Genomic DNA, 24,961 nt, shown 5'->3' on the forward strand with positions numbered 1-24,961 from the left:
TGTGCCAAACAAAGTTCAGCAGAGGAGCTGATTAAACTGTCCTGGGAGGTAAAAGAAGATTCAGAGGTGGAGATGCCTGGGCTGAATCTGAATACAGAACTTCTTTTCCTACTAACAAAGGGACCACAAACTTCAAAGTCAAATTCTTTGTTCACCTGTAAAAATAAAAGGCCTGTTAGACTTGTAAGAATTTTCTGTAGTTGATTCCTTCACACTCGCTCAATATTCTCCTTTCTCCAGTGCTGTAAATGCTGTGGCAGTGAGGAAACTACACACATGGTGATTGGTGGGCGTGCTAAATCTGAACAGGCATTTTGTAACATAGGGTACGGTTGTCTAGTAATTGCCTATTTAGGTGGTTTCTCCCTAAGAACATGCACAATTTATCTCTGATCGATTTTTTTGTTTTTTGGCGTCCGACCCATACATACATTATTGATTGAATCAGCCACGCTTATCTGAGAAACACAAATTTCTCCCGGAAATGAAGACTTGCCAAAAATAGTCCAGGGGACCTTCAACTTCACCTTCTTCATCAAACAAGTGTGAATTTCCTGTAATCTGAGAGAGCTATCCCGCCCGTGCTAAGAGAACAAGGGGCGACAGTGACAACCCAGGAGGCCTGCAAGGCCAGTTCTGAGAAACTGGAGGGGGTCAGGCATTTCCTTTAGGAACAGCACGTTACTGAGTTTATCTAAAGAGATAATTATATTTTCTTCGGCACATTGTTACACTAGGCCATGGCAGGAATTTCTAGAATTCATTTACAGTTTTTTAAAAACCTGGCTTATTTATATTCGGACACTAAAGTTCATCCGTCAGTCTCTCAAGTCCTTACACTTACTGCGCTGCAGTGGACTCGGTAACCATACAGACGAGAGAGCTTCCGCCTCCCCATGCCCCTCCCGGAGCACATCCGGGACTCGGGGGTGGGGCGGAGTCTAGTCGCAAGCTCCAGGCTCCGCCCACCCGGCGGCGTTCTCTGTTCCGCGCACCCCTTCAGCCCGCCAGGGGTCGCAGGCTGCGTGAGTCGGGTTCTCGTTTGTAGAGTGCCCGCCCCCTCAGGCCCATTTGTTCTCGCGAGAGAACGCGCGAGGCCTGCCGGGAGTGATGCGCGGCAGTCCATAGGTTCCCCAAAATGGCAGCCCTGGAAGAAGAATTCACGTTGTCTACAGTGTTCCTGGGCGCCGGGCCTGACGGACTCCTAGGCGTGGAGCAGAGCGACAAAACAGATCAGTTTCTTGTGACCGACAGCGGCAGGACCGTCATCCACTATAAGGTGAGGGCGATAGGATCGGAGCGCCCCGGTTGCCGTCTCGGCTTTTTCTGAGTGCGGAGCCCCGAGGCTCGGGTTTCTCAGGGCTTCAAGAATAGAGCGTGGAGCGGGCTCAGTCGAGAGCCAGCATGGCCTCCCCTCTCGAATCTGAGCTGGTTGTTTTCCTTTAGAGGGAGGCATGTTTCCTAGTTGCAGGCGGCAGAGCATCCAAGTGCACGTGGGGAGACTTGGGAAGGAACGCGAGCCCGCACTTTCGCTTCGGAGCTCCCGGATACGTGTGGCTTTCATATTCCCTCCTGGGGTCTCTGTCCCCCTGCCGTCTGCAGAAGGGTGGAACCGGAGATTGGTTGGGCGAGAGAGGATGACACTGACAGGGAGGGAACAGTGGTTTGCCCTGTGACTGTATACTTCATCCCCTTCTCCTTGGGAAAAGCAATTGGGGGTGAGGAGGTGCTATCTTGGTGTCTTGTTAGGAATCTCGATTCCGAGAGACTTGTATGGTAGCGATTCTGGTTCACGCTGTGAGTCCTGGAGGTGAGTCCCGGGAACTCTGACGCCCCGCCCCCTTTTCTGCCTGAAGCCGGACTCAGCACACTTTCTAACCAGCTTTGCGTTTGCTGCTCGCGGAGAAAGCAATTAATGTTGTCTGGGCTGCTGAAATGATTTTCCGCGTGTTTGAGAAGTTAGCTATCTGCTTCGAAGTTTTGGGAACAGGTTGCCATCAGGTTCCCCGTTAATTGTTTTGACTCGTCTGCTGACAGTTGATATTTACCTGGGCTGTCAAGTGGATTTGTAAGCTTTGCATTTCCTACATGGGAATACATTGGCTGATTGGAATTGAATAGACATGATCCCAGCTATCCTTACTTACTTTCCCATCCCCTGTTCAGAGGCATAATGGAATCAGTTTTTTAAATGTACTATTTTATTTATACTGTTTATTAATAGTGTTGTTAATTTACTTTTTTCATTTTAGAAACTTGCTTATATTTATACTTTCACTTTAACTACTTTTCATCGTTTTTTAAAATTTTTTAATTAAGGTAAAATACACATAACATAAAATCTACCATCTTAACCATTTCTAAATGTACATTCAGTGGTATTAAGTACCTTCACATTGTTGTGTAGCCATCACCGTCCATCTCCAGGACTGTTTTCATCTTGTAAGACTGAAACTGTACCCATTGAACACTAACTTCCCCCAGCCTCTGGCAACTACTACTCTTTCTGTCTCCATCAATTTTGCTACTCTAGGTACTTCATATAAGTGCAATCTACAGTATTTGTCTGTGACTACCTTTTTTTTTTAAATTTTGGAAATTTGTTAAATGCTATTTTAATGGTTTCTTATGTTTTTTTTTTTCCTTTTTGTCTTTTTTCGTGACCGGCAATGGATCGCAACCCTCAATGTCGCGCCCGTACCGGGCCGGGACCGGCAACGGGATCGCAACCCATGGTGTTGCTCCCACACCTCGCTCAGCCAGTGAGCGGCCGGTCTGTATATGGGATCCGAACCCTCGGCGGGAGTTCCGCCGCGCTTCCCAAGCGGCGCACTGTAGCAGTGTGCCACCGGGCCGGCCCATGGTTTCTTATGTTTTGATTGTAAATTTAATTGCTTTTAATGTCTGAAATTGATTCCTTGAATGTTGTATTAATCTTGATTTCATTAGGTTTCTGATCAGAAACCCTTGGGGAGCTGGTCAGTGAAACAAGGTCATATTATAACATGCCCTGCTGTGTGCAACTTTCAAACTGGAGAGTACATCGTTGTACATGATAATAAGGTGAGTTTTAAAACTTTTATATAATAATATACAACACAGAACAAATGTTGATTTATTAACTGTTTGTATTTATTATATATAACTGGAGAATGGGATACTTTTTAACGTGTATGTTTTGATTTAAGGTTTTGAGAATATGGAATAATGAAAATGTAAACCTGGATAAAGTATTTAAAGCTACAGTAAGTCTTTGGATTTTCTAATATATTTATTTAGCTTATTGGTGAAATGGAATCATTTGTAATGTAGTATGTGTTAATTATCTTAATGCCTCTGAGAAAGTGAGCATAAAGGTTAAAATCAGTTTTTCATTGTAGTTATGTATATCTTGGTAACATGTCTCAATTCATGAGTTAGTATGTTAGAAAATATAGATTTTATTATCCCATGACATTGCAGATTTAAATAATTCGTGCATGATGAATTTGTGCTTATTTCCATGAATTTGAATAGGGTGTATCTCTTGTGAGAACAAAGGAACTTCACTATGCCCTTTCTTAGGATAGGTAGACTAGACCCTGCAAGTTTCATGTACTGTACATTTCTAGAGTGGCACATAATGCAGTGAGAAAGAACTGCCTTTTTTACTAATGACCTAAAGCATACTCATTAACTTTTTCTTATAAAATGAGGATCTCAAACTGGGTTAATCTCTAAAATTTCTTCTGGTTCTAAATGTGTAACTCTTAATACAAGGGGTCTTCACAAAATTCATGGAAAGATTCATGTAATCTTTTAGTTCCATTTTTCCATGAACTTTATAAAGTACTGTCATGTAATTGGCACATTTTAGAAGTGGCTCACAATAGGGCTAATTCAGATATAAAGCAGTTTTTGCCGGGACCGTTGAAACTTCTATCCAGCTAGCTGTGCTGTCCCCTGGCTCCAGTCTTTTCATTTACCTTGCAGCAATACGATCCTGAATTTTACACAGTGAAGTTTTTTCTTTTACCCCACATATGGTGTTAACTTCTTTTTTTTAGCCTTGCAGGCTGTTCTTAAAATTGTGGCATCAGTCTTTATCTAACATCACAGCTGCATTAGTGGTTTTATTTGTACCTCTCCCCACTCCCAATTTTGGGAGACCCACATTCTAGCCTAATTCATCCCAGGTTCATCCAGTATTAACAATGGATAAACCAGGGCCGGCCCAGTGGCGCACTTGGTAGAGGGCAGCGCTTGGGAGCACTGCGGTGCTCCCGCAGAGGGTTCGGATCCCATATAGAGACCAGTCCGCTCACTGGCTGAGCATGGTGCGGGTGCAACACTGAGGGTTGCGATCCCGTTGCCGGTCGCGGTACTATGGGCGCAACACCAAGGGTTGCAATCCTGTTACCGGTCACGAAAAAAGACAAAAAGGAAAAAAAACAATGGATAAACCAAAAATGAATAAAAATGGTTACCTGTGGAGGAAAGCAGGGGGACAGGGTAGAGAGGATAAGAGCAGAAGTTAGACTTCTGAATGTATTTTGTGTTGTACAGATTTTATTTTGGAATTATACATAGTTGTACAACAAAATTAAGTCAAAATGAAAACAAAACAGTCTCTTAAATTTAAATTTTAAATTCTATAAAATGTCTTTATCTTATTAGGTATAAATTGTTTTAGAATAAAAATTAAAATATTCTTATGTTCTTCCAGTTATCGGCTGAGGTATATAGGATACATTCAATACAAGGGACAGAACCCTTGGTGCAGTTCAAGGGAGGTGCGGTTCGTGGTTTAGAGGCCTTGCTTGCAGAGCCCCAGCAGAAAATTGAAACTGTTACTTCTGATGAAGAAGTGATTAAGTAAGTTCCACTTGTAAGTGCGAGTTTACCAAAATGAAAACGCACTGCACATTATGTTTTTTGCTGTGTTCAAAAGTACTTTGATTATAAACATGATAAAAGTAATGTAATTAAAAAGCATTTATAAAACATTGACCAAAATAAGATCCTCCAAAAGCCTCTGGGGTGATAGAGGATTGAGGAAACCATAGAGTTCATATGAGTCCTGTTCCAGTGACAGAGATCTGGATGGTCAGTTATTTGAAGATGAAATGGGTAATCCTAAAACACAGAATCTTTTTGTTTGTGTTGTATTGCCCTGACTGCCAAGCTCACAACCTTTTTCCCTGGAAAAGAGTACAGCTTGTTAGTGAAATCATGGTAGTGCTTTAAGACCTTTGCTTTTCCAGATTCTGGAATAAAACTGGAAAAATGACTCACCTAAGTGATAGACGTTTCATGATTTCACATCTCTGATCCTCATTATTCCATCACATTTCCCATTCAGTTGACTTGCTGCCTCTAGAGGTCCACCTGATGGAAACTAAATTTCTAAAAGTCAAAGCGGAGACCTGATGAATGCCTCCAAGGTGTGAACAACTGTGTTTGGAGGAAATCTTTAGAGGAATTAAGTTCTAATCACTGCTTTGCCACAAACTGGCTATGTAGCCTTGGTTGTGAGTCCTTTAAACTCCCTGTGCCTCAGCTTCCTCTGTCACTTGAAGAAGGCAGATGAGATCCTAATGTTTTCCTCAGAACACTAGTCCCAAAAGTGACTCTGAAAAAAGGGATTTGGGGAAGTCAGTTTAAGTTTGGGAAGCGCTGCATACTGTTACCCCACCCCACAGCCCCAACATTGGAACTTTGCAATTCATGTTATCTTCTTGGAAGTTCAACAACCTGCATTTACTCTAGAGGTGCATGAGACAGAAATGCCTACTAACTACCTGTGGTATATATTTTGCAACACTGAATCAGGTATTCTCCGATGTCTGACTCTAAAATATATTTAATAAAAGGTATTTTCTTAAATTTCATTTGATATTATATTTCTCTCCTCTGGTGATTTTTGCATTTGGTAATTTTTCTTTTTATTTTTTAGATGGTCAAAGTTTTTCATGGCATTTAAGTATCCTGTTTTAATTTTTATTACTGAAAAAGTAAGTAATATCTTCAGTTCTTGGCCCATTTTGTGAAACTTCAAAGATATGTTATTTTAAAAACTAAAATGGGACTTTAGTATTTCTTTGAGCATATTTTAAAATTTTTTATCTTTTTTAAATACTAAAAAGTCTATTAGTCATAATTTTTTCCATGTCTAAATTAAACAGATGTTTTTATAACATTTCAAATTTAATTGGACAAGAGATTTTTAAATACTCATTAAAGTAATTAGAATGGAGCAACAACTTCTGGTTTTAACATATTTAAATACAGTTGGTTGAAATGGGAATATTTATAAAATAAAATAACTGTTTTTTGCAGCATGGAAATTATTTTGCTTATGTACAAATGTTTAACTCCTGTACCTTAAGCAAATACACACTCTTACTTGGACAAGAAGAAAAATCTGTTATACAGAGTTTTGCTGCATCTATGGATCGGAAATTCATCTCTCTGATATCACTAAGTAAGTTTTTTTCTTTAAACATTCAGAGATTGTAAGTAGAGGGATAGGATAGTGTGTATTTTTAAATCTTAGGCGTTTTGCACTTTTCTGTTAGCTCTTCCCCTCTTGTGCTTCCTTATAAGCGTTTAAGCCTTTACCACATCTGGTCCAAGGTGACACGAAAGTGGAGCACAGTTTTCAAACATTGTTTCTGTAACTTTTATGTTATAAAATTTACCATAAGCAATAAATAATAATATAATAATACCAATAAAAAAAGAACAATCACCTTTTAGGTGATAAGGCCCAGGTTCTTTGATAGGGTAATTAGCGAACCATAAAATATCTATGGTTGGCATTGAATGGCCCCTCTATTCCTCTTTTCCAGCCATTAGCTTCGGTGTGGCCTTCTTTGAACAGTGACTGAGACAGGTGGGCAAAAGGAGACTAATCGAACAGTTTTGTCCTATGCCACCTTCATTTTATTACAGATTTTTAGTGCCTTGGAGTCTACCTCTATGTAATGGTTTAAAGTGTAACCCCAGTCTTCTGCCTCTGGGGCAAAAGAAAATGCCCTTGTGATGGCCCCCCACCCCCATTCATGGCTCCTTTAGAAGTTGTTTTGAGAAGGTTGAGGGGGAAAACGAGCAATATTTAGAAAACATTTCCGTATTATCACAGTTAAAACTCTTTATGAAGTTTTTCGATGTGCAGATGTTTGCAGAAGCTATTAAAAAAAAAGGCTTACATTATTTATACCTAGAAGGTCATTGGAATGTGCTGAATGTTTTATTTTATTTTATTTTATTTTTTTTTGTCTTTTGTCTTTTTCTGTGTCCGGCAATGGATCGCAACCCTCAGTGTTGCCCCCGCACCGGGCCGGGGACCAGCAATGGGATCGCAACCGTCGGCGCTGCCCCCGCGCCTCGCTCAGCCAGTGAGCGGGAACCGGTCTGTACGTGGGATCCGAACCCTCGGGCGGGAGCGCCACTGCGCTTCCCAAGCGGGGCACTTATCCAGTGCGCCACCGGGCCGGCCCGTGCTGAATGTTTTAGCTTAATGAATGTTGAAGTAAGGAAGTCTAAACCGAAGGGTCAGATAAATCTTTATGTAATATAGTTAGAACCACATGAAATTGCCAACATTCAGTTGACTTACAAAAACCAGGAGTTTCATATAGTTCTCAGGGTGATTGAGTAACAAGAAATGCAAAGTATAGATTAATACTAATTAATTTGTAATAAGGGATATATCCTCGTAGTGGCTAGATTGTCTATAGTCCTGGCAGTCCCTTCTCAATATTTTAAGTTATTACAGGTATTTACAGTTTGTATTTCTTGATTATTATGACATTTCTTACTGAGATTTTTATTAATAGTACTCCTACTCCCATTTTAAGTTTGTAGTATATTCTTCAAAGGAAAGCATAGAGTGATGTGATTGTTTATTTTTCTGATTGGATCCTTAATCTACATTTAACTATAATAGATATAGAACTGTCCTTTACCTGATAATGAACAACAAATACTTGTTTCCAACAGGCTCCCATGGGTGTATATATGAAACCTTGATACCAACACATCCAAGTGACACAGAAAAAAATCAGAAGGTGGTTAGATCACTGTTGCTCAAGGCTGTCGTGTCGGGTAATCCTCGAAATGGTGTTGCACTCACTGTCCTAGATCAAGATCACGTAGCAGTCCTGGGACCTCCACTGCCAGCTTCGAAGGGTAACTAAAACCCAATCAATTAAATCCTTTGCATTTTTCTTACAAAATTAACCTTTAGTGTTCCCTTTCCTTTTCATTTCTTTCTTACCACCTTAATTTATTCTCTTCATCACCATACTCAAATTATTTTTGAAGTTTTCTAATTCTTCTTAAGTAGGTTTATTTCATCTTATATTGATTAATCTTTTGAAAACTCTTCTTTGTCTCACTACTTCGCTCATGACTATAATGTTGTAAAGTAATGGTAAATATTTGTGCCAGCCTATATGCATTTGAAACATTGGTAAGCCTTGCAGTAGAGGATTGAATTATTAGTGACATCTCACAGCGTGGAAGTCCACTGGACTTGGACAGCTTGAAATGCAGGGACTACTAGCATGCTTTTGGTCTCTGTGACTTCCAAGCAGGATTCTCATCATCACCTCACCTCCTTACCCACCAGTCCCCCCAGCCCCGACTTCTAGTCTGTCGTGAAGAATGCCGTTGCTCCTTGCCAGTGCAATATTAGAGACCCTAGCCTATGCTCTAAAACCCGGGGTCTATTATTTAGCATTCAGGTCCCTCTACAGGTTAGACCCTATCCACCTTTTCCAACCTTTTTTCCCAATTTCTGAGCAAGAACCCTCTGTTTCATTCACACCAGGCTCCCTATCATAACACCTATTATAACGGTCGTTATGCCCGTCCTCACCTATGTACTCTGTTCTTATGTTTTTCCTACTTGTTATGAAGATAGGAGCTACTAGTTATAGTATAGCTATCATGTGCCAGGCATTATACTTTCATTATCTTGTTATTTGTACCATTTAATCATCCAGTAGTCCTATGAGAGAAAGCATAGTTAGTATCACCTCTGTTTTACAAGTCAGGAAACTGAGGTGTTAGGTAACTAAATAGTGAACTACTACTTCAACCCACGCAGGTTGACTGTTATGCGATGTAGCCTGCATTATATCCCTATGAATTTACATAGTCTGGATATTTATATAAGTGGAATCATAAAATACCTTTTTTATCTGGCTTCTTTCACTTAGCGTAATGTTTTCCAGGTTTATTCACATTGTTGCAAGTATCAGTATTTTTTTTCCTTTTTAATGCAGAATAATATTCCTATGTATAGATATACCACAATTTGTTAATTCGTCCATTGATGGACATTTCAACTGTTTCCACCTTTTGATTATTGTGAATAATGCCATAAACGTGTACACATATATTTATTTGAATATGAGTTTTTAATACTTTTGAATGTATACCTAATAGTGGAATTGCTGGGTCATATAGTAATTCTGTGTTTAACTTTTTGAAGAACCGTCAAACTCCATAGTGGTTGAATCATTTTACATTCTCACCAGCACTATATGCAAGGGTTCCAATTTTGCCAAGTCTTCACCAAAACATGCCACTTTCCATTTTTTGGATTATAGCCATCCTAGTGGGTGTGAAAGTGGTACTTAATTGTGGTTTTAATTTGCATTTCCCTAATGACTAATGATGTTGAACATTTTTTCGTATGTTTGTTGGCCGTTTATATATCTCTTTTGGAGAAATCTATTCAAATACTTTGCTTATTTTTTGATTGGGTTTGTTATTTGTTGTTGAGTTGTAAGAGTTCTTTATATATTCTGGATACTAGACCCTTATCAGACATATTTCAGGTACATGGTTCACCAGCTTTGAGATTTAATGCCTGCCCTGCTGTGTTTTGGACTTGTTTGGGACAGTTACCTCTTTCTTTGGCCTATTTCTACCTTTTTAAATGGGAATATGTACCCTGTGCTTGTCCCAACATTGTATCTTGGCAATAGATAGCTTGTTTTGATTTCACAGATGGGACTTAGGACATTTTGAGCTGAAATAAGTTAAGACTTTGGTGATGGAATAAATGTATTTACCTGTGAGAAGGACATGAACTTTGGGGGCCAGGGATGAAATGCTATTGACTGATTGAATTTTGTCCCCCAAAGTTCATATCTTAGAAGCTTAGTTCCTACTGTAACTGTTGAGGATAGGATATCCTGTTATGGTAATTGAAATGCAGGACCTTGAAGAGATGATTAGATTGTAAGGACCATGCCATAGTAAATGGATTAGTAGTGGCGGAGCAGAGAGAGAGAGAGCTCCTGGTTAAATATTTTCTCCCATTCCGGAGGTTGTCTTTTCACTTTCTTGATAATGTTCTTTGATGCATAAAAGTTTTTAATTTTAATGAAGCCCAACTTATATATATGTTTTTCTTTTGTAACTCATGCTTTTTGTGTCATATCCAAGAATCCATCACCAAATTCAAGGTTACAACAATTTATCCTTATTTTCTTCTATGAGTTTTATGGTTTTTGCTCTTATATTTAGGTTGTTGATCCATTTTGAATTACTTTTTGCTATGATGTGAAGTAGCAGTCGAACTTCTTTCCTTTGCGTATGGTTATCCAGTTGTCCAAGCACAATTTGAATGGTCTTGTCACCTTTATTGAAAAACCAGTTGGCCATAAATGACTCTCAGTTCTATTACATTGGGTCAGTACTACACTGTTTTAATTACTGTATGTTTTCCTTAATTTCTTTCAGAAATGTTTTGTAGTTGTTTTCAGCATATACAAGCTTTCACCCCTTTGGTGAAATTTATTCCTAGGTATTTTATTCTTTTAGATTCTAATGTAAATGGAATTGTTTTCTTCTTTTCAGAATTTTCATTTCTAGTTTATAGAAACATAACTGATTTTTGTGTGTTGATCTTGTACCTTGCAACTTTGCTGAATTTGATTATTAATGCTAGTCTTTTTGTGGATTCCTTGGGATTTTCTCTGTGTAGGATCATATCATCTGTGAATATAGGTTTACTTCCTTTTAAATTTGGATGCCATTTTTTTTTTTTCTTTTTCTTGCCTCATTCCTCTGGCCAGAGCTCCTGGTAGCGTTGAGCAGTGGCGAGTGTGCATCCTTGTCTTCCTCACCTTAGGTGCTCCGCTCTCAGTCTTTCACCGTCCAGTATGGCAATAGCTGTATGTCTTTCATACAAGCCCTATATCATGTTGAGGAAGTCCCTTTCTGTTCCTAGTTTTCTGACTGTTTTTATCATGAATGTGTTAGATTTTGCCAAAGGCTTTTTTGTGTGTCAACTGAGGTGATTATGTGGTTTTTTTCCTTTGTTCTATTAATGTGGTATACTACACGGATTGATTTTCTTATGTTGAACCATCCTTGTGTCTCTGGAATAAATCCCACTTGGTCATGGATTTTAATATGCTATTAGATTGTTTGTTAGTGTTATCTCAAGGATTTTTTGTATCTTTATTCATAAGGGATGTTGGTCTGTAGTTTTTTTGTGATGTCTATATGTCTGGCACTGGTATCAGAGTAATGTATGGGTCTCATGGAATGAGTTAAGAAGTGTTCCCTCCTCGCTTATATTTTGAAAGAGTTTGAGAAGGTGTGGTGTTATTTAAATGTTTGGTAGAATTCACTAGTGAAGCCATCTGGTCCTGGGCTTTTTCTTTGTGGGATTTTTTTTTTTTTAATTACTGATTTCATAACCAGTCATTAAGACCTCCCTCCCTCAGAGATCACCTTTCCAGTCCACTTCTTGCCATGAGCTCTCATTTTGAATTCGGGTGACAATAACTGTTTCATTACTCATTTTTATACTGAATAAAGCAAAACTTGTATACTTAATATGACTCCTCCCTGTCCCCAAGTATCATATATTTATATTTGGGATTATTTCTGAACTTTATTTTATAGAATGTCTCTCCATATGGAATATAAAATTTCAAACGCTACAGACTTCAAAAGAGTTGCCACAAGGAACCAGTGGTCAAGTAAGTTTTTTCACTTGAGGTCTTTTTCGAATTTAGTTATTCTTGTACCTGATATATATGCTATAAGGGAAGAGATCTCTTCAGATCTAAATATTTTGGCATTTTTTAAATTAAAATAAATTAAGGAATATTTTTTACCTGAAAGATTATATTTAATTTGGATATTATTTAATAGTCTCCATATGTTTATCACTTTCAAAAGACAAAACTGTAGCTAGTTTTAGCTCAAGAGAGAACAATTAGCGAGTTAATAAAACAACTTCTGTTTTTAGCTGCTCTTTGGTTTGATCTTTTTAGTTTTATATTTTGAACTAAACCCCAAGGCTGTTACTTTTCCTAGGAAATTAGTCTTTTAGGTTATATAAATGTTACCTTGGAATTACATAAAAGTACTTACTTAAAGAATTAAAATTTAAGCTGACCACACTGTAAACTTCCTGAGGCAGGTTGCCTTGTCTGTTTTGTACTCTATTTTATCTTCAACATCTAACAAAGGTACTTAATAAATATTGGTTGTGTAGTGAATGAATATTCATGTGCAAATAAAATGTAAACCAAGGCAATAGAATGTTAATCATATTCATTAGAGGGTAAAGAGACTAGGTTTCTCAGCATAGAACTCAATTCTAATTTATATTTAAACAAGTCATTTTTAACAAAATTAACCACTCACAATTATACCACTCTTACAAACTTATTTTTGATTTCCATGTTCCCTTAAGCTTTTTGTTCATATACCTGTCATTTTTTTTACAATCGTATAATTGGAATCATAAGATGTAGACAGTGTTAAATTCTGCTTTTTTCATTTAGTACATTATAACAATTTGCCTATGTACAGTAGGCTTGGTAATTATCATGGTAATAGATGTGCAATAGTGACAGTATTAATTTTAAACAATTCAATTATTTTAAATGTATATGTTGATTAGATTTTTCTAACTCAAAAATATCCTTTAAATTATGCTTCATTGAGACTTGGACAAAAATAAGAACTGTGTAACTCTACCCCAATTAATAAATTATATACATTTGAGATTCTTTTAGGCAGTTGCTTGACTTTGCCTTATTCTTTTTGTTATTCAAAGATTGCTCATACAATAAGTTGTTATAAATTATAAGGATTTCGGGGCTGGCCCGGTGGCGCACTGCTACAGTGAGCCGCTTGGGAAGCGCGGTGGCGCTCCCGCCGAGGGTTCGGATCCCACATACAGACCGGCCGCTCACTGGCTGAGCGAGGTGCGGGAGCGACGCCGAGGGTTGCAATCCCGTGGCCGGTCCTGGCCCGGTGCAGGCGCGACACTGAGGGTTGCGATCCGTTGCCGGGCACGAAAAAAGACAAAAAGGAAAAAAAAAAATTATAAGGATTTCTTGAGTCAAATCTTAGAAGAGAAAAAAATTTGCTTATGTTTTTGATAACTTTTTTTGTAGCTCTGGAATTACAGAGAAAATTTGTTTATGCTACATGGAAAATTTCTAACCGTAATTCCATACAAGTGTGAAGTGTCATCATTAGCAGGTGCTCTTGGAAAACTGAAGCATAGTCAAGATCCAGGTAGAAGCTTACTTTTATATGTCTTTAATTACTATATACTATTGTATTAGCTCCTATTTTTCATATGTAAATTCCCATGACCTCCTATTTACAGAGCCTGTTCTTAAATTTTAAAATTTACCACTGTTCATTAAAATTTCCTTGACCCAGGTAGCTACCTTGGGAACAGTCCACATTGCAGGTACTGCTGTAGGCTAAAGAGCTACACTGTGTTTTGAATGCCAGTATTCTTCTGACTTTAGTGGCAATGGGAGAGTCCCCAAGGTAAAATCAGTAATACCTCTACCCTCCCTTGTTTACCAGTGGCCTCATTCATTGACTTAATGTTGCTGGGCATATGGCCTTTTATTATGATTTACTGATCTGAGGTTATCAGTAGAATTACATGGATTTTTAAAGCTATCTTGAATTATTCATGAATAGTTATTTTTTATTGTTCTTTGTTTGACTGTTTAGTTGAGTAAGTACCAATAGGTCAAAACAGTCCAGAAATGTTTTGTGTTTTCTTAGGTGCTCACGCCATGCCCCATTTTGTAAACTGGGAAACATCTCAGGGATGTGGACTTGGATCCCAGAACTCAGAGCAGTCAAGGAGAAATGTAAGTTTAGCAGTTGAAATAGAAATGTTAGTGTAAATGTTGAAAAACAGAAAAAGCCTGAATTATTTTAATGATTTATGTCTAAACAACTCTTACAGCTTTGATCTTAATTATAGGGCAATTTGAGGCTTGAACCCAGTAACCTTACAGCCTTTATCCAAAAATGACACATTGTAGTGTATTAAGTTAATTTTGAATTTAAGGGCTTGTTAAGGCCCTGTGTGAAAATGGACCAGTTTGCAATTAGCAATAATACCTTTCTGAACACAGAGATTTTATTTTGTGTTTAAAAAACAAAAACCTTAAAAAATCTTAAGAAATTTAATTTCAGGGCCGGCCTGGTGGCGCACTGGATAGTGCGCCGCTTGAGAAGCGCGGCGGCGCTCCCGCCCGAGGGTTCGGATCCCACATACAGACCGGCTCCCGCTCACTGGCTGAGCGAGGCGCGGGAGCAACACCGAGGGTTGCGATCCCGTTGCCGGTCCCCGGTCCGGTACGGGGGCAACACTGAGGGTTGCGATCCGTTGCCGGACACGGAAAAAAGACAAAAAAAAAAAAAAAGAAAAAGAAATTTAATTTCAAAGTTGAAATAAAACCACTTGTGTCCCTGTAACGATTTACTTGAAAAAGTTTGTGACTAGAGCAAAAGGGTACCATTCCCTTTGGAGCATTTCAGATTCTTCTAAATGTATATTGGATCTGTTGTGTTATTTTGAGATCCTAATCCCATTTACTTAATTCTAGTTAAGGAGAAGAAAAATTGAAGTGAGTTTACAACCACAGATGACAGCATCCAAGCGACTTTTATTAGCCATAAAGGTAAATTTAAAATATTAGAAATATGAAAAATCAACTTAAGTTAAAAGAAATACCACCTACTTTTTATTCTACCTTATTTTCAGGATTATTTTTATAGCTATAGCTGGTGTATTGTATCTTAAGTTTGTCAGGGTTGGTCCAGTACTTTGGCTTATTTGACTCTCACTACCGTCTTGTGAGATTGATGTTATGGTATTGGCCTCATCAGTATCTCATTCAGTTTTGCATTGAATAAGTCTGTAATTTAGCCTTCTAAAGATTTTGATTTCTAAATTCTTGAATTGAATTTTCCTTTCCAATTTTTTTTTCATGGCAAGTTGTATCAATTCCAGTTTCATAGGAATGTATGAACACTGTTAGTGATTTGAGAAAATGTTGCTAGGAAATTTTAAGTTCAAAGTGACATTTATTAATGTGCCAGACTGAATTCTTTAATTCTGCCCTTTCAGAAAGATTCAGAAAAACATATTGAAGTAGAACTACGTAAATTTTTGGCTATGAAGCAGACACCTGACTTTCATACTACCACTGGGGACATAGTAACAGGACTTCTGGGAAGATGTAAGGCAGAACCATCATTTTATCCTCGGAACTGTCTGATGCAGCTTATCCAAACACATGTGCTTTCCTATAGGTAGGTGTTTATGAACACCAAACTTTACATGCATAACTGTTTTGACCTTACGTTTTAACAGGTCTTATTTTCATACTCTGAAAAAGCTTAAAAATTATCTACAGTTGAGATTTTTTTAAATATATAATAATGATTCAATTTTTTTTTTTTTGGTCTTAGCTTATGCCCTGGCTTAATGGAGGTTGCCTTAGAAAAGTCCGATGTACAGATGTTACAGCTCTGTCTACAGCATTTCCCTGACATTCCTGAATCGGTCACCTGCGCTTGCTTAAGAATTTTCTTGAGGTAAGTTAGAATCTACTGGTCCTTTTCCCTCACAGCATTTTTAATCTATTACAGTATTTGGTTTCTAAAATGTAGAATCTTAGAAAGTGAAATTTTTTCCAAAATTTCAATTTCAATTAAGCAAGAGGTTAATTGATAAGAATTAACTTCTTGAGGTTAATTGATAAGAATTAACCTCTTGCTTTCAATTAACATCATAGCATTGGTGATGACAGTCTTCAAGAAGCAGATATCAATATGGAGTCAGTCTTTGACTATAGTGATAGTGTACAAGATGAGAAAATGGAAGAGCAAACTGAAATTCTGCAAAATGGCTTCAATCCTGGAGAAGATAACTGCAATAATTGTGATCAAGAGTTAAATGAAAAGCCTCAGGACGCAACAGAGGAAATCACTTCATGCCCTGTGATACCAAAAAGAGCAGCTCTATTGTATCCTTTGAAACAATTTCCCTTGTGCTGCCTTTTTCCGGGATATAGTCATATGCCAAGCAATAACTAAGGAGTAATTCGATAATTTAAAGTTTTTCTGTCTTTTTTCAAATTTTTTCCCATTTCTGCTTGAAAATGGATTATGTTCAATGCTACTTTCAAACAACCTACTTAAATCTGTTTTAAATTAAGAAGCTATAAAAGGTAGAAGCTTTATCAATTCTACAAATCAGTATTATGAATAAATACCAATTTATTTGGTATTTATTTTGAATAAATACCAAAGTATTCTAGATGATCTCTAATGATTAAGAGAGTGTTCAATGATAGAGCTCTTTTAGATAAGTAAGACTTTTTTTATAAACATAGAAATATATCACTGAGAAGAAAATTACTCATAATTTCAGTAGAATAGCCTTTATTTATTGAAATAAGCTTTTCCTTTAGTCCTAAGTAGGAATGCAGTTCTTCATTCAGCATACAGTGAAACATTTCTTCTGCCTCACTTGAAAGATATTGCAGCACAACATATCACTGTAAGTGTTCTTTCAAGTCCTATAGATTTTATTTTCTGGCTTAAGTTTTGCTACTTACCTCTGACCCCCTCTTAGATCATTTTAAAGGTTATCATATTTTTTAATGTCATTAAGAGCTTGCCCAGCCCTATGGTGAAAAATTGTGCTGAGGAGTCTAGAGGGATTTTTGGTGTGAGAGACCTTGGTGTATTCTTCGTGCCAAGCTTGAAGGCCAAGTTAAGCCGTCAAGCTTTATATGAGTAGGCACTAAAAACTGCTGAAAGAAGGATTCTCTCTTCTCTACCTATCATTTACGAATAGAATAAGTTCATTACCCGCCCCTCTCAAACTGGATGAGCTCATCGATGGCAGAGACTTCTTTTTATTCATTTTTATGTCGGCAGGTGTCTGGCATATTTGATATATAAATTGAACAACTTCTTAAAATTCTTTCCAGTCTTGGGCCGGCCCGGTGGTGCACTGGATAGTGCGCCGCTTGGGAAGCGCGGCGGCGCTCCCGCCCGAGGGTTCGGATCCCACATACAGACCGGTTCCCGCTCACTGGCTGAGCGAGGCGCGGGAGCAACACCGAGGGTTGCAATCCCGTTGCCGGTCCCTGGTCCGTTACGGGGGCAACACTGAGGGTTGCAATCCGTTGCCGGACACGGAAAAAGACAAAAAAAAAAAAAATTCTTTCCAGTCTCTATTAGGTTTATATATAGAGAAAATCTTTCTGTCAAAGTATAAATTGTCCTTCTTTTTTTTCCCCCACCCAGCTATTTCTCCAGTATTTATATTTCCTTTATCTGAAGTGTAGCGAAAATGCTACTATGACTCTTCCTGGAATACATCCTCCAACCTTGAACCAGGTGAGATAACTTTTTTATTTTGATTTGGTGCTGAGAGAAGTCTATAAAAAAAGATTGTATACAATGTTAGCACCTGGAATTCAGTAACTGATGTCTCCTTGTCTCCTAGTCTGCATGAATCTCTTCCCTCATCATATACACAAACCACTGGAGTTAGAGGTGGGGAAGGTCTCTCAATTTAGTAGGTAGATTTCTAGGTCTATAATTCTATACTACAGAATTTAAATTCATCTTAAATTCTTGATTCTTCATCATTATCTTTTCTAAGAATTTCCTTAGCCTTGTTGGGAAAGGACAGAGAGAGACTAATAGGTTACCCCCCTTAATAATCTCTTAAGAATAAGAGAATGATGGCTGGCTGGTTAGCTCAGTTGGTTAGAGTGCAGCCTCTTAACACAAAGATCAAGGGTTCGGATCCCCTACCAGCCAGCCCGTAAAAAATAAATAAGTAATGAGAGAATGAAGATTAATGGAAAAATGTTCTCAGAGAATCTCATGATAGACCTTCTATAAATGCAGTATTTATTTGAGAAGGAGTAGGAAACATTAAAAAACAATTTATTGTGTTTTAGGAATGTGTTATTCTAATTAAGTATTTCAAACACTTAATTTGACTATTTTTTATTTTTAAAAATAAGTTAAAAATTTTTAAGTAGTTAATTTTTATAGTTGAAAATTTTGACAGTACCAAAAGGCATGAAGAAAAAAGTAGACTTTGTTTGTGTCTCCATTCCCCTAGTCCCTCTTAGAGATAACCAATATTAAGAGTTTACTTTAGGTCTAGAAATGTTCTTTGAATACACAAACTTGTCTTTCTCTGGTTCTGTCTTTCTGATGCAAATGACATCATAGTGTCCATGCAATTCTTTTTTTTTTTTTTTTTTTTTTTTTTTTTTCGGTGGGAGCGCAGCCGCGCTTCCCAAGCGGCGCACTATAGCAGTGTGCCACCGGGCCGGCCCGTGTCCATGCAATTCTGCACTATATTTCTTCTACTCTGCACTGTTTTAGACATTTCTGGGCCAGTACACATACGTCTGCCTCATTCTTTTAGCCAGCACACACAACTTTATTTTATGGATATATCTTAATTAAAAATAAAGTCCTCTATTGGTAGATATTTAAGTTGTTTACAGCTTTTTGCTATTGTAGACAAACCTTCAGTGAGTTACCTTTATACAGATATCCTTGTACATTTATGAAAGAACACCTGTTAGATAAATTCCTACAAGTGAAATTACTAGGTGAAAGAATATGTGCACTTCCAGTTTTCAGAATGCCAAATTACCTTTCCAAAGGGTCGTGACAATTGCCACTACCACCACCAAGTTCTAAGGCCTTATTTTTCACATTCTTACTGACACCTGGTATCATCACACTTTTTACTCTTTGCCAATCAGATAGGTAACAAATGTTACCTTATTTTAGTTTGCATGTTTTTGATAATGAGAGAGGTGAGCCATTTTTTCTTTCCCATTCATATTTCTTTTTGTGGTGAACAGCCTAGTCAGGTTCTTTATTCATTTTTCAATTTCATTTTCCATCTTTTTTTTTTCTTTGTATATTAAGGAAATTAGCCTTTTTGTATCAAATGCATTATAAGCCTTTTTTCCTGTCATTAGTCTTTTTATTCTCTTTAGTATAATTTTTGACATAGACAAGCTTTTAATTTTTATGCTGTTAAAATTAATTAAGCTTTTCCTTTGTGGCTATGTCATGCTTAAGGCCCTTCCAACTCTAAGAATATAAAAATAGTCACCCCATTTTCCCCCTAGTGCATTAATGGTTTCATTTTCTATGTTTAATAACTTTTTGATACACATAGAATTTATTTTGGTATAAGAAGTTCAGTAGTGATCAGTTCATCCTCCCCTAATGGATAGGCAGTTTCCTTAATGTTTTTTCATGCCAGTGATGTTTGCATGTTGACTACACCATTTGAAGATGTAGAACTGTATAGGGTATTTTTATAAACGCATAGTAAACATTTTCTTTTAGTTCATGGTAGCTCATCTATAATACATAGTACCCTGTCCTTGGGGCATGATGTATCTTTCAGAATAGAAGATGTATGGGTTCTTTTTTCATAACTGCAAATAATTTTTTTTTTTTTTTTATTCTGGTGGCTGGCTAGTGCAGGTATTCAAACCCTTGACCTTGGTGTAACAACACTGTACTCTAACCATCTGAGCTAACCGGCCAGCCCTGCAAATAATTATTGAAACAAAATTTTTTTATTCTATTGTATTGTATTCTATTCTATTCTATTCATTTATTTATTTATTTATTACTTTTTTTTAATTATTTTTTTTTTTTAAACCAGTAAGGGGATCTTAACCCTTGACGTGGTGTTGTCAGCACCACGCTCTCCCAAGTGAGCCATGGGCCGGCCCTTGAAACAAAATTTTTTTAAATAAACAGATAAATGCTAACTTTCCTTTGGATTAAATATCACTCTGGCTTTCTTATTACTGACTAATCCTATGAAAAAGATCTAATGATGCCCGTAAAATAACAAGTATAAAAGCAGAAAAGAGCCTTTTTATAGTTCTTAGAAATTCCTTCATCTCTAAACTAAAATGTCCGGATATTTGTAAAGACTTATTTTTCTTGTAACTGTTTGATATAATTATGGACTTTGTAAAATTAATTAACCTAAAATTAAATCTAAAATTATAACTTTCCTTTTCTTATTTATCTTCAGATTATGGATTGGATATGCCTACTTCTTGATGCTAATTTTACTGTGGTGGTAATGATACCAGAAGCAAAAAGGCTACTAATAAATCTTTACAAATTTGTAAAATCCCAGGTTTGTGATTATTTGATATATACTTTATTTGTGCCTTATAAGTATCACCTACTTTCCAACTTATTCTCAGAAAACTTAAGTTATGGAGGATTCGTTTATATGTACAAGTTATGGTAAAAGTTACTCTGAAACTTTTTTCTTTAGATATGTGTTTATTCTGAGCTCAACAAGATTGAAGTAAGTTTTCGGGAGCTGCAGAAATTAAATCAAGAAAAGAATAATAGAGGATTATATTCAATTGAAGTGCTGGAACTCTTCTGATATTACCAGTTCTTCATAGACATTTTATGAAGCTCTTTATAAACTCTTCCGATTCATCCGGACAAGAAAGGCATTTTGTTTGTGACCATCTCTCAGCGTCGGGAGAAAAATGTCAGCGAGTACCTGGACCTTCACTTATTGATGCTCCTAGGTAGGACTGTAGGTTTTACGTGAAGCCTAGGTTATGGACATTGGTGGAGTGAGGTTCTGAAATTTTAAAAAAAATATGTAACACCTGATTTTAAGTGAACTTATTTGTGTATTGATAAAAGTCTAATTTCTTATCATGTGTTTTGAATAGTTTTTCTTTTAATAAAAAAATAGCCATTGAAGCAGTGATTCTAGAAAAAATATAGTTTTATCAGAGTCATAAGATGCCCCAATTCATCTGTGCTTGTGGCAGAAGAGATCGGGGCCACCAGCAGGACAGGGACAGGTCCTCGTGCAGGAATATGCTTGCTCCAACTGTTCTACCCTGTCCTTTACCTATTTCCATTCATCTTAACATAGTCCAGGGTTGAAAAATACCTCCTCCTATACATTATTCTCTCTCAGATTAGTTGATAAAAATCAATTTAGGTTATGAAAATGTATTACCAAATAGTGAAAAAGTGTCTTCTGAAAATAGTTTTATGGGGTGATTGACCATAGACCTAGTTTTTTAACTGTTTAGATTTAGGACAGATGAAAATTTCAAGTGTGATTCTAGAACCCAGATTTACAGAATCCTGCTTGCTTAATTTAACTTGCATTAGGGAAAGGCTTCACTTTAGGTCAGGCACTCTCTGTATGCTTTAGTAACAACTGTGGCAGCTAAGAAACAGGTTTTCCTCAGTCATTCTTAATCTCTCTGTAGACCTGAAAGAAAAGAAATACTAACATAATGGCATATGTTAATTATCATGCTCCCTTTATATAATGGGGTCTTTGCTCGGCCATATTTAACTAAGGTGACACAGTGCTCAGCAGAAATGAAAAATGCAGGTCTCCACAGAGTATATCCCCTTTTCATTTTTTTTGCTGCACTATTTAAGAAGTATTTGCAGACATCCAGGTATAAAATTGTGGGTTCCTAAGCTTTTTCTTTATAAGGATTTTAAGCTTTAGAGTAGTCGATTCCTTATGATTTAGAGGTCCATTTTATGGGCATCAAGATTATTCAGGATTTTCGCACTTTTATTATTATTTGTTATTTTATTTATAAGAACCCATAATTAAGAGATAAATCTCATTGATCCGTGAATTCTTTCAGCCTGAGAAAACAAGATAAGCAACTGAAATTCAGTGGCAGCAGGTTCATAGACTGACATTTTGTTCTTCATGACTTCTGATTTAATTGTACTTGAAGGTGGCTCTGCAGTGGGAAAAAAAATCTTGTGTGTTTCTTTGAGATGGTGAATGTCCTACTCTAGAATATTATTCTTCCCTAACGGTGGTTTTAGATCCATTGAATTCTTCCCAGGATCAGTTACTACTTTGGTGATTGTGGTTACAAATTGTAAAATTGTTTTTGGAGTAAATTTCACTTGAAAATAGAATGCCATGCCTTATAGCCACAGTCTCATCTCTTCAACGTGCTTTATAATTTATAGATGGGTGATCAGATAGATGGAGCTATTTCACAGATTTGAATAGTTATAATCACTTGTAACATACAATCTGTGGTTGACTTTTTTCACTTAACATTTTTATAAAAACTTGTTTTTATATAATTAACATGTCTAGACTCTTAAAACAAGGTTTCAGACTCAGAAAATAAGAGCAGAAATAGGCCTTAATCATTTATGCAGAAATGTTGTGTCCTACGCAGTTACCACAGCTTTGTACTAGCAAAGCTGATATGTGACTTTAGATTATACTGTCCCACTCCTTTTAATCATCATCATCATTTGGGGGCACTTTTGAAAGCATAACTTAAATCACTGGAATATTTGGAAGCTTCTGTTTGCTAAGGACATATTTCTTGAGGAAAAAACTATTTAAAATTCTAGATAACTTTTCAAGGGAGACTGGCATCATTTTAAATAATCTCCCCCAGAGCCTTTTCATCTTCTAAGCAAGCATTGAACAGTTGTTAAAGGATTTTAAATAAGTGTCTGTTAAGGTTCCCCTATTTGTTTTAGGTCCTACACTAAGTATTGCCCATTAACACAGCCAGTCATTAGGTAGAATTTTACTTTTGTGTATTAGGTGTTTAATCTGTAGTACATTGCAGATCCCAGTCTCTATAATATTCTCTGCCTTTTTTCAGACTTAGAATATGAAAAAGCTTTGTTTTATAAAATTGTATTTTAACTAGTAAAACAGGTGGTCTGGTGCATTTGTGTACTTACTATTTAAGCTTATACCGTATCTATTTTATATATATATATATAAACTAATGTATGATAGATTATATAATACTTTGTGCCAGGCATTGTCCTAAATGCCTTACAAATATTAATTGATTTAATACTTTTAATTCCACTTAACCCATGAAGTAGGACTTGCTGTTGAGGACATTGAGGCACAGGACAGTAAAGTAACCTTCCACACTCACACAGCTAATTAGTATCCTGGTTAGAACCTAGGCAGTCTGGCTCTGGAGTTAGTACTCTTAACCGCTGCATAGGCTATGCTGCCTCTTTTTTTTTTTAAAAGAGACTAGATCTGGTCCGATGTCCGAGAACTGCAGGCATTGCTTGCAGGTCCCACTGCCACCCAACACAGGGAGTTGACCTGCTCCAGACCTGGCCTTAGCCACATCTCCCCCTCCTTAGAAAACCTGGTACCACCAGGCTCCTCTGTGAGCCCCATGCTGGTGCTAGGTGGGGTGTGGACAGTCACTTCACATAGCACTGTAACCGTGAAATCTTGCCCCAGTACCAACGATCACCTGACCTCAGCCCCCCCAGGGGGCTGGGATTACAGGTATGCCTGTGCTCTCTGTTAACCACTGCCAGGGGGCTGGGATTACAGGTGTGCCTGTGCTCTCTGTTAACCACTGCTGTACTTATGTTACGTGATTGGAATATAACCCCTAATTATAATTTAGTTTATATAGGAATATACTTGCTTCTCAGTCATTCTCCTTGGGATGTAGTTTATAGGAACTGACAATAAATGTGTTCCATCTATATATTGCTTGAAAGATTATCTCATAGACTCTAAATACTTATGAAACTAATATGCAAATTAATAGAAAGTGTTATTACTCCAAGACCTAGCAAACATTCTCGTCAAGCACAGAATACTTTGGGTGGTGGCCAACAAAGCATGAAGGCAAGATCGGGGTAGTTTCATCTAAAAAATATGGACAGTGGTCCAAAGTCTGGAATAGATAAAAGTGAATTAGTCTAAGTTTAAGGACAGAAGGATAATTCGAATTGGAGAGAAAAATGTTAGTTGTGTTTATGTAGAATGGGTTAGAGATCACAGACAATTTGTTGAGGGAGAAACCATGGAAACATATCCCCTGGAGGAAGATGGGAGATCTTTTTTTTTTTTGGACGGCTGGCTGGTACGGAGATCTGAACCCATGGCCTTGGTGTTATAAGGCTGCACTCTAACCAGCTGAGCTAACCAGCCAGCTCAGAAGAGGGATCTTTATGGGAGATGCACATTGTCACCAAAATTAAATTTCCTTTTTTAGTGTTATCTTTCCTCTCCTTAGTTCCCTACTTGCCAAGCAACTGACCCTGATTTACTTTCCCAGACACAAATACCAGGATTGGAAGGCCCTGTACAAGAGGTGATTACAGTTTCCTTGTAAATTTAAAAGTTGAAATTCTTGTCCAAAATTGAATTTCATGTGAACCTAATTATTCTTGGCTACTTTTCATTTCTGGATGAGTTCATATGCTTTGGATTGTCAGTGCCAAATATGTTATGCATTATTATGTGTTCAGGCCACATGGCTGACAGCATCCATTCCTTTGGTTTATTTGGTTATACATCAGGTAAGGTATAGTTAGTATACAGATGTTTTATTTTACTTTAAAATGAACTTGGAGGGACACTGATTCTATTTTATGGAATAACGTGTTGCCCAATTCTAGAATTGCAATAAAGCCAACTAAAAACTTCAGCTAAAGGGGCCGGCCCGGTGGCGCACTGCTGTAGTGCGCCGCTTGGGAAGCACAGCGGCGCTCCCGCGGAGGGTTCGGATCCCACATACGGACCGGTTCCCGCTCACTGGCTGAGCGAGGCGCGGGA

The 24,961-nt window shown here is 37.4% G+C and overlaps 1 protein-coding gene across 1 annotated transcript; it reads left to right on the plus strand.

Annotated features, from left to right (window-relative positions):
- Positions 1-1,138: 1,138 nt before the first annotated feature.
- NOL11 (nucleolar protein 11) lies at positions 1,139-21,106 on the plus strand. The gene is made up of 18 exons (XM_008566469.1): positions 1,139-1,279; positions 2,950-3,063; positions 3,189-3,245; positions 4,706-4,854; positions 5,936-5,993; positions 6,319-6,463; positions 7,984-8,172; positions 11,914-11,990; positions 13,422-13,545; positions 14,056-14,144; positions 14,889-14,963; positions 15,413-15,597; positions 15,757-15,882; positions 16,083-16,313; positions 16,771-16,849; positions 17,605-17,697; positions 20,399-20,506; positions 20,651-21,106. Exons 1-18 carry the CDS (start codon positions 1,139-1,141, stop codon positions 20,765-20,767), a joined length of 2,157 nt encoding a protein of 718 aa, XP_008564691.1. The 3' UTR covers positions 20,768-21,106.
- Positions 21,107-24,961: the final 3,855 nt, after the last annotated feature.

This window comes from Galeopterus variegatus, unplaced genomic scaffold, assembly GCF_000696425.1.
Source record: "Galeopterus variegatus unplaced genomic scaffold, G_variegatus-3.0.2 Scaffold243, whole genome shotgun sequence".
Lineage (NCBI taxonomy): Eukaryota > Metazoa > Chordata > Mammalia > Dermoptera > Cynocephalidae > Galeopterus > Galeopterus variegatus.